Genomic DNA, 10620 nt, shown 5'->3' on the forward strand with positions numbered 1-10620 from the left:
AAGTACCTGAATCCCAGTGTCAAGAGATACTATGGTATAGAACAAAGCTTTAGAAGATTTTACCAGTCTTTGACATAGCAGATCTACAGTCATAAGAACAGAGCTTAAGCATTGATTTTATTATTCAGCTTTGTTTTATTTTCTAGCAAGAGTTTTATGTTCACAGGAATTAATACTTTTTCATAATAAAATACATGGGGGAAATGATTTGATGAAATCTCAAGGTTTCTTTTTCCTTTTTTCTTTTCTTTTTAAAAAAAAAAAAAAAATGACTTTTACATTCCATAGATATCTAATGAATTAAAGAAGTAATGTTGGTGGGAGGTATTTCCTCAGTTCCATTTCCATCATCCTTGGTGGTATTTCAGAACTGAATTCTGAGATATTCTTTAAGAAATGGTCTGATCATTATTCCATGGAAACCAGTGACAAAATACTTGCCAACTGCAACTAAAATATATCTGTTTCACAATGTAAATAATGATATACTGATTTGGAGAAAGACAACAGAGGTAAAACTGAGGAAGGATTTTATGTTCTCATTCATGTCCAGCCAAATCAGTACAAAAAATATTTTTCAAGTATTTATATGAGGAAAAATTAATGTTAAGAGAATTATTTCCTTCAAGATAGTTCCTTCATTTTCATTCTTTCCCTAAACTGGGATGGACATAAAATAACTCTTGAGCCTTGTAAGTAGGTCAAATGCAGTTTTCATTCCCAGATTATGTTCCCCACTGTGGAACAAAGAATACCAGTGGGGCTCGCTACCATACACAAACTCTCTAGGTTGCATGGAGGCTTATTTCTTTACTCCCCAGCCCCAATCCATTTCTCAATAGGGTGGGGGTACACTGGGAAACAATTTTCATCTTTTGCTTTTGAATCTCCCCCAGGTGTTTCCTCTTCTTTTTCTTCCTCAGGCTATGTGGAACATAGCCTTCTTGTACGCTCTCTTCAAGATCTCAGCCAAGTGAAGAATTTGCTAGATAGCTATATGGTATGGAAAATGTCCTCCTTGTGTTATTAAAATACCCCCAGACCTACGTAATGGATGAATATATTAAAACTGTATCTTGGGGGAATACAAATCTGGAATTATTTTCTGCAGTGATGCAACCTCACAAGGAGCACGAAGGGAATCCTTCCCACAAGTCCTAAGCACTTCACAGCTTCTTTGACACTAAATGTGACTTAAAACATCCTCACACAAAGAAGGAATTGATACCAGATGTCACACTTCCAGGATGTGTGTTTTCACCATAGCTATTCCATAAAAATATAGATTCCTCTTGAAAAGGAGGTACAAGTATTACACTTTTTATAAGACATATTGAAATTTGTAATTTCATTATTAACATCCCTCCATTCTTCACTTTTTCATGTGCGAAGTTACACACAAACCTCAAGAGACAGAGTACTCAGATTCAAGCTCATCACATTGTACTAACTTCATCTAAGGGAGGGCCTAAACTCTGGCCTAAACTGAGTGATGGTTGAAATACTATTTTTCTGCCCATTCATCCACAAGTCAAACTCACTGAAACAGTTTCTGATCCTTCACAAAATCAATGACTTATAGTCCTTTCTCACATTTGCCAAGTTTTCTGCATGAAATGAAACAACGTGAGCATTAACTCTTTTCTTGGCATTTAACTGAACACACTTTCTCACACACATTATTTGAAGGTCAGATTTAAATGGAAAAGGTAAATGTATATCAAAAAGACTGTACTAAGTCAGAGTCTCCTTCTGAACTGTTATATCTTTAAAATGCATAATGTTCAAACTCTTGCCAAGATGAAGTCTTCTTGTACACTCTCTTTATGTAGCTGATGGGAAGGAGCTGTTACACTGGGTCGTGTAATGGTGAATTGATCACACAAAATTAACAGTCCGATATGAACTCAGGATAAAAAGAAAAGTCTTCCTAAACAGTAATAGAAAGTGGACGTCACCTTAGCTGCCTTTTAATTAGGTACCTATACACAAGTTGGCTGTTGCAAGGTGTTCTATAATCAGGCAGAACTTAAACACCAGCCTTTTCCTAAATTAGCATTTACAATTATGTGAGATAGTTACAGATTGGTAATTGCTACTACTACTACTATTATTATTATTTATTTATTTATTTATTTAAGGAACAGGCAGCATGCCCCATTGCAATTTTGCATGCATGCCTGGGAAAAAAAGTAGATGACATAAATTGCATGCATAATCTCGGGAGACAATCATTTTAAATCTTAATTGGCTGCCTTTTAAATATCATTTAAGGTCTCGTTTTCCCTGCCTCTCTCTCTCTAGTTAAGAAGGTGTTGTGTCAAAGTCTATTACCTTGCTGGACGTCTCGCCTCTAAGTTTTTTTTTTTTTTTTTAAAAAAATAGAACCATCAGCAGAGGTTTGAGAGGTCGATAAAGCTTTTAGATTTGGAGATGTTTTCAGGGAGCCCATTTCCTGCGGCTAAGAGTTGTTAATGGAGCTTAAGGAATTATCTTATGACTCGGGCTGGGAGAGCCGTATATTTCTTCGCTCCTGTTCCCTTGTCGAGGCTGAATATGCTGCTGTCAAACTCGCTTAATGAAAAGTAACGCGTCGCTGATTACAGTTTTATTTGGGCTCTATGTAAAAAGCACTGTTAATTTAGCATCCCCTCCTTTGTGTGTTTGAATTTGCCATGGCTGAATGATTTAGAGTCTCTCAGTTTCAAGCCGTTTCTCTACGTTTTTTTTTTTTCCTCTCTTTCTTTCTCAGCCTGCCTTTTTATTTCTTCTTTGTACAGCCATACGAGCTGCGTGTCTTTCCCTTTCAGCCCTGTAGCCTCCTCTAAGGCAGCTGAACCTGATCTTTGACTTGTGCTACTGAGTCAAATGGCAAAATTAATTTCTCATACTCTTTTGTTCATACTTTTAAAAACATTTTGAGAGATCACTGTATTTGATGGCTGATCTATAGAAAAGGTTCCTGTACCAAAGCAAGAAACTGTCTTCCCTCCCCCACGATTTCTACAGACTCCTCTCACATAAGTAACGTTTCGGTGTGTATGAGTTCATGCATACACGCACACCCCTATCTACTAGATTTAATACTCGGCCGGTCCCGTAGTCCACAGGGATCTGGTCTTGTTATATAATAGATAAAAAACTAACTCAGACTTGTTTTATAATGATAGTGATAAGAAAATGAAGAGATAGAGCTTTGGTCCGATTTTGTCTTGGTTTCTGATATTTCAGTGTGCCTGTGCGTTGCCCACAGTTTTGTCATCTTCATTTTGAGTCCTGGGGAGGAGGCGTTGCCTCCCAAATCACAAGCTGACCAAATCTCATTACTGACCACGCCGACGCCGCTCGGTAGTGACTTAAAACCGCTAGTGTGTTACAGGTATGAATCACTTGTAAAATGCCAGCCTACGGGCTGCGTGCCCTGTTCAGTACTCCTCAAATTCCGGCACTTTTCGGGCCGAGCTCTTTGGCTCCGCAGCGGAGCAGCCCCCTCCTCGCCCCGGGAAGGGGCAGCGCCTCCCTCAGCTCCGTGCGGCGGCTCCACCTGCCCCCGACCTTTGGAGCCCTCGCCATTCATCTCTCTCTACTTGCTGCACTTACCGCGTTGAAACCCACCGGGAAACCCGGTGTAACCCCACCCGTTTCTTGCATCCACGTAAATTTCCCTGAGTTTCTCGGCTTTGAATCTCCCCCCCCCCCCCCCCCCCCCCCAACACAGCACGCAGCCTTTAACCCCCGTCCCGCTTGTCTCCACCAAAGGCTTGAGGGCAGCCTGACTACTCGCCTTTCCTCCCTTTCCTCTTCCTCGCCTCCTTCATCCCCACCTCCTTAGTTGGGCTGAAAATAATTTGCTTTGTCTAAAGGGTTTCAGAGGCAAAGCTCGCCGGCCGCCCCGGCTGCATTAAAATTCCTGCCGGCCCAGCCTTGAGCTGAGATCGCGGCTCCCCGGAGACTCCACTTTCGCTATTACTGTCAAGTACCCTTGACTCTTTATTTTTGCCCTTTTATCTATTACAACTAATTCGAGTTCTTTTGCCCTTTTCAGTTTAAGACGTGGCTTTCTGTAAAGCCTCCCCCTGCCACCGAGCTCTCCGGGTGCAGAGCCTTTAGAAATTGAGGGGTTTACTGTCAAAATGAAAATTTCACTTCAAATTATCTTGGCTGATGCACGTTTTCCAGGCCGGGGGCTCCTGTCTGAGCCTTTTGACAGCCAGATCAGCAGAGGGGTTCAGTGATCTCGATAATATCATCCAAGAGAGCGAAAGTCAATACAATGACAGGGAATATGACTGGATACAATCCAATTACGGCTGCTCGCAGAGAGGGGAAGGGCTTGATCTGATCTCCGCACCCGGATTCCTTTATTCAGTCCTTGCACTAACAGGTCTCGCTAGAAACTTTGCTGGCTGGAGGATGTTATATTTTGGCTGGGTACTGCCTTGGTTACATTCATCGTCGCCTTTAATACATATGTGCATATCCCCCAGGTTGCATTCTCATTTATCATTTATTTCAGACAGAAGGGGGGTGGGTGAGGACAGAAAGGCTCTTCTGCTTGTCCGGTGTCAGCTCGGTCCTTCGGGCACTTTCGTTTTCCCCCCGCAGCGCCAGGCGCGGGAGCCCAGGGATCTGGCCCGGTCTGGGTAAACCGGGGGCTGTTACAGCCTGGCAGCTTCTTTTTCGGCAGTTCTCCCCCCTCTCCCGGTCCAGAGATCAGGAAAAGTTTGTTCCCGTTCCGGGGAAGGGTAAGGGAAATCTTTTAAACGCCTGTTATCTAAATGGTAAATTGGCTGCGAGTGCTCCTGAATCACACGTCGAGAGCGCTCTCTCTCTCTCTCTCTTTTTGTTGGCTGCACTCTATTTAATGTCAAAACGGTAAAGCATCTGTCCTGAAGTGCTGAAATATTCATGGCGGATCAGCGATTCCTCATCCTGGCAGAAGAGCTGGAAAGCTAAAGCGGTTGTTTAAAAGATCAAATTTTCCACGTGAATCAATGGCTCCGCGCACCGAGGAGGAGGCGCCGCGGCACAGCCGGGCCGCTTTGGGGGAGCCCCCGCCCGCAGCCGGAGCGGGCGATGGCAGCCGCGGGGACACCTGCGGCCCGGCCGGCGCCTCCGGCCCCTTCGGTACTGTCCGGGTGCCCACTGCCGCACTCGCCAAACACACCGCCCCGAGCCTCTTGGGCAGCGGGGAAGGGTCTGCGGGTGTGGGAGGCTCTCGGAGGCCACGGGGAGCGGCCGAGCCCCTTCCCACTCACGGCAGCCCGGTGGCGGCCCTTAAAACGAGCCGGAGAGGGAATTTGGAAACCTGGAATATGTTTGTGCAATGCAAAAGGCCACCACGCGTGTTACCTCTGAAACAGACAATTTATTGGAGTGAACATACCTTTTAACATATTTCTCTTTTCTGTCAAGATAAATTTGTGCAGTAGGTGTAAACTTAGTAGAAGTGCTGTTTGTGAAGTATATGCTAACAAGTAAATTAGGAGGAAAAACTCTCAAAAAGTCTTTATAACTAATATCGGCATGCCTTAAATTAAATCTGAATTAAAATTTCTCATTTGTAAACTTTTGGATGTAAACTTTGTAAGTAGGTCTATGCTATAGTACGTGCTTTTGGACATGGAATTAAATAACTTTCACGACATTGATCCCTTAAAGTCGCAGCCAGGAGAAATTAATTCTTCAGAAGAGCAGTGAGTCGTCTGTCCTTTGAACTGAGCAAACTGAACTTTAAATCCTCGTTTCTGTTGTTAAAAAGGAAAAAAAAAAAAAAAAAAAAAAAAAGAAAGAAAAAGTTTTATATTTAAACTCTCACAAGTCTCTTTTCAGTGTAGCTGACTCTTCCAGTGCAGGGAAGTTCTTAGCCCCTCAGTGGGGCCGTTAAGAGCAAAACATTTTGCTTCCTGCTTTGGGGAACGCGATAAACTCCTTGCTCGAGTCGTGGTGGGCCAGGTTTGACAGCTGCCCCTTGAGCACGTTGGCGCCGTTGCCCACCGAGCGTCCCAAGGCGCCCGTTTCCAGAATGGCTCCTTTGGTGGTAGCCCAGGACACCGTGGTGTTGCTCAAGGCTTGGTTCAAAGTACTGTGCCTGAACAGGGGGTCATGGAACACCCCGTCCACCCAGTTCCTGAGGTTGGTGACCGGTGAATCCTGGTGCCTGTCGATGACATTGACCGGGGTGGAGACGGCGGTGGCGGCCGAGCCCCCCTGCCGCTTCAGCATGCATGAGGGGTACTCGGCCTGGTTGAGGGAGGTGGCGGTGTGCGCCAGGGACCAAATCCGGGGCTTCGCCTCCAGCAGCTGCTGTCCCTGCGGGAAGCACATTTTGGGCTCGCAGCCGCGGGGCCGGGCCCCGAGCAGGGCCGCCTCGCACTCCTCGGCCGCCGGCTTCAGGCAGCTGCGGGCCCTCTCCGCCTCCTCCTCCTCCTCCTCGTCGACGGCGGCCGGCAGCGGCAGCTTGGCGGGGGGCTCGGCGGCGCGGGGCGGGGGGCCGCCGCCCGGCAGCGGGTGCGGGTGCGGCAGCGGGTGCGGGAAGGGCCGCCTCATCTCGCACTCGGAGCTCTCCGACTCGGCGGCGTCCAAGTCCTCCAGGTCGCTGAGCTCCAGCTCCTTCTCCTCCTTGCCCGTGGGCTCTGCGGGAGGGGTGGGGGGAAGGGACGGCAAAAACAAGACACGCGGTCACTGGAGGCGCCGCGCTGCCCCGCGGGCGCCCCCGCCAGCGAAGCCCGAGGCCAAGGGGGCGAGGCCCCCCCCGGGGCCAGCTGGCGGCCGACCCCCCGCGGCCGCGCCGCTAAGTGCCCCTTCCTAGCAGGGTACCCTCGGCTTTCTCGTTCTTCATCATCGCGTCTTCCTGCGAGCCCTCCTCCTCCTCCTCCTCTTCCTCGTAGGGCCGCTTCTCGTCCGAGCACTTGTTCCGCGGAGGCCAGGTCATCTTGTTCTCCTTCTTGAGCCGCCGGCGGGCGTTGGCGAACCAGGTGGAGACCTGGGTGAGGGTCATCTTGGTGATGATGGCCAGCATGATCTTCTCGCCCTTGGTGGGGTAGGGGTTCTTGCGGTGCTCCTGCAGCCAGGCCTTCAGCGTGCTGGTGGTCTCCCGGGTGGCGTTTTTCCGCCGCGTCCCGCCGTCCATCCCGCCGTACCTGCGGGCACAGCCGAGCACCCCCACCGTGACCCGCCGCCCTCGCCCCCCGACGACCCGCCTGATGCCCCCCTTTGGGGCGGGGGCTCCCCGGGTCCCGGCTCTGACACGCGGCACCCCCCGTGGGTGGGGACGGCAGGACCACGGAGGGGACAAGAGGGCGAGGGCAGCTCAGCTTCCAGGGGAGGCCCGGCCGAGGAAGGAGGAGGACAGTGGGCTCGTTCAGCCAGCACCGGGCGGTGTAAAGCTCCGCTGCACCGCGGCGTTTGCGGGGAAAGAGGGAAGAAAACTCCTGTCTTTATTCACGGCAAAGTCAATGTCAACCTTTCGGGCAGCAGTAAAATCCTAGCGGCTCGCAAATGGCCAGAAATGCTGCTTTCCTGTTTTTTTGCTCAGTGCTTCCCAAACAGAATACGTCTGGGTGACCCCAGGGTGTAACTGCTAATAGAAATACATTTCCTCTTACTCCTTTTATTAGCAATCCCCCCTACCCTTTTGTTCCTGAAATTGTAAATAAATAAATATATATATATATATATATAAACCTAACGCAGATGACACTGGACTGCAACTGAATATTTAATGCACATCCTCCAGCAAAGGTCACCGGCGCCCAATGGGCCTCAAAGGTTGCACCGGCGTCTGAGCGCCTTCTGCGCCCTGTTAAAGCTGATAAAGGCAGCAGGGCAGGCCGGCCGCCTACTCCTGACTCCGTGCGGGAACAAACTGAAGGAGGGGGCGTCGGAGAGTTCCGCAGCCCCCCCGCCACAGGACCACGTGCGGAGGCTGAGCGGCGGGGAAGGGGGCGGCCGGCGGGGACCCGGCGGGGACCGTCGGGGAGCGGCCGCTGGCTGAGGCTAAGGTCCGGGCATGGGATGCTGAGGGGGGAAAGAGGGTCCCCGAGGGGGGCCGGGGCTGCCCTTACCTGTCGTACTGGTACTGGCTGAGGGTGTGATCATAGGGGTAGTAGGCAGCCGCCGGGGCGATGCCCGCATGCGCAGAGCCGCTGCCGTCCTTCGCCTCCAAACTGTTCTGCAAAGAGACACCGCGCCGCCGCCCTCAGCCCCCGCCGACCCCCGGCTCGTGGGGAGGGGGACATCCCCCCCCGACCCGGCCCGGGGCCCCCCCTGGCGCGGCGGGGTCCGTAGGGACGTGAACTCAGGACGGTGCTGCGATGCGGGGAGAGGGAGGAGGAATAAGAGGGGAGGGGGGCGCAAGGGCTGGCTGGGAAGAGCGCCCCGGTGACTACCAGCGAGGGGGGGACCCGCAGCCATCGTCCTGGCCGTCTCCTCACCCTCGGCATCGCCGAGCCCGGGGGGCGGCGGCGGAACCGGGGATGCGTGGGGGATGCGGGCGGGAAGCAGCGGAACCGGGGAAGGGGGCGGTGGAAGGGGGCTTACCAGGGAGTAGAAAGCGGGAGCCTCGGTGCCGTAGGTCACGTAGTTTCCATAGCCCTGGGGGCCGGCGTAGGGGCCGCCGTAGACCCCCAGGGCGGCGGCGGAGTTGAGCTCGTGGCGGGCGGTGGCGAGCAGGCGGCTCTCGTACACAGGACAATAGACCGGGGTCTGCGCCGAGGCGGCCGCCCCCGTCTCGGCCAGTGTCCGGCCGCCGGACTCGCAGCAGGTCGTCAGGGAGTTGGTGCTCATCAGGAACTGGGGGGGGAGAGAGAGGAGCGCTCAGGGCGGGGAGGGAAACTTCGGCACTTGAAACTAACTTTGATCGCCACGGTTGCGGCTTTGGGGTGTCGCCCCCCCACTTCCCTCCTCCCCCCCCCCCCATCTCCCTAATCCTCCTCCCCTCGCGTGTTTTGCTTTGGGGGTTAAAACGTTAAAACAGAGGTGCCAGTACTTTATCAGTTAAAACAAAAAACAATAATAATAATAATAAAAACCACCACCACCAAACACCCCGTGCCTGTAGGCGTTTAATCCGCCGCAACGCATTGCTCCAGCCCTTTGCGTTTAAAGCCCAACTTTCCCGGTGTGCTTTGACAAGACGGGGTTTACACCGCTTTTCCCCTCTTGCGGCACAATGCTTCCCATCTGCATTTTTAAACCTTTTTTTTTTTTTTCTTATTTTTTCCCTCTATATCACTCATGCATATTTATTTTGACTGCAGATTTGTAGCGGCCGTACACGCATCTGTTATTAACCTGCTGTTTTAGAATAGCCCATTATGTTTCTGCAGTTCAGCCCTCAGTACTTTCGTGTTTAATTGGTAAACTGTAGATTTAATCGGGAAAGATTAAAAAAAAAAAAAAAAAAGCGCTCGGGGGAGAGAGCGGGTGGGGGCTGGGGGATCTCTTGGTCCTTTTCTCACCTCGCTCATCTCTGTAATCGTCCCCCACGCATCGTTATCACCCCGAAAGACCCTAAATCCCGAGTGTGCCTCCCCGTTTCAAAACACGGGCACAAGATATAACTTAGGCATCATCCAGGCATGCTGAGTGAGTAACCGATTTCACGCTCTCGCATGCTAGAAAGGATCGCTGCAGCTTTTAGCACTGAACGGAAGTGATCAATAATGACTGAAATTCAATCAATTAACGTTTGTAGGCAAAAGTCTTACCTGGGGTGCAGAGGAGTAAGGGTAGCCAAACTGAGGATATGACATGGTACAGAGGCTCCCAGTTATCTAGAAACAAGGCGAGACGTCTGATCTGCACGCTATTGCAGCCTTGCTCTGCTCTATTGTACCAATTGATTGGTAACCACAGGTCCCTAGATGCTTATAGGACGAAGCAGAAAACCACATTTAATTTATTTACATGCTTTTTGAACTTTTTTTTTTTTAACTAAAGAAAAAAAAAAAAGAAGACGTATAGTAATTTTAGCAAGTTCGCCTCTACAGCTGCGACACTGAAATAGTTGTTACGTGAGGGCTGCGAGGCTGGCAAACGTGACGGCAGAAACACATATTTTGCACCCACGGAAAGGGAAAGGAAGAGAAAAAAGGGGGAACGAAAAGCAGAACAAGCACATCACGTCAGAACCACGTTGTTTTACAGGAGCTGAGCCTCTGACGTCACGTAAAACCTATTCAAATTACCTTGCCTGGAAGTTTAACATTCATTTTCGGGAGTCTTTGAGCTGGCGTGGAAAACAGACTCTCTAGTATCTCTCTCAGGCTGCCTAACAGGAGCGAAAGTTTGGAAAGCGCTCCAGCACCAGCTATGCCTGGTCGCAACATATCTATATTAATTTCTTTGGGAAGGAAATGAATGGTTTCAACCTGAAGAATCAACGTCCTATCAGCTAAGATTTTTTTCCCCCTGACCTCCTTCGTCACTGAAGGGATGGTAAGCACTTTTAATTAGAAATTAATTAATGAGCAGCTGCTTCTTCCCACCCCACAGTAATAATTAGTCTCAATTACAAACAAGACATATGAAGGGACACACGACTGAGTCTTCATTTAAGATTTAATCAACAGTTAAAATTAGCGCTAGTGCTGACAATAAAGCACATGACATGCAACC

At 50.0% G+C, this 10620-nt stretch overlaps 1 protein-coding gene across 1 annotated transcript; it reads right to left on the reverse strand.

Annotated features, from left to right (window-relative positions):
• Positions 1–5883: 5883 nt before the first annotated feature.
• On the reverse strand, positions 5884–9755 carry IRX4 (iroquois homeobox 4; the record flags this gene model as incomplete). The annotated part of the gene is made up of 5 exons (XM_084283137.1): positions 5884–6635; positions 6820–7142; positions 8067–8173; positions 8542–8793; positions 9711–9755. The coding sequence occupies 5 exons, from the start codon at positions 9753–9755 to the stop codon at positions 5884–5886; spliced, it is 1479 nt and encodes a 492-aa protein (XP_084139263.1).
• Between the last annotated feature and the right edge of the window lie 865 nt (positions 9756–10620).

This window comes from Netta rufina (assembly GCF_964035555.1).
Source record: "Netta rufina genome assembly, chromosome: 2".
Classification (NCBI taxonomy): domain Eukaryota; kingdom Metazoa; phylum Chordata; class Aves; order Anseriformes; family Anatidae; genus Netta; species Netta rufina.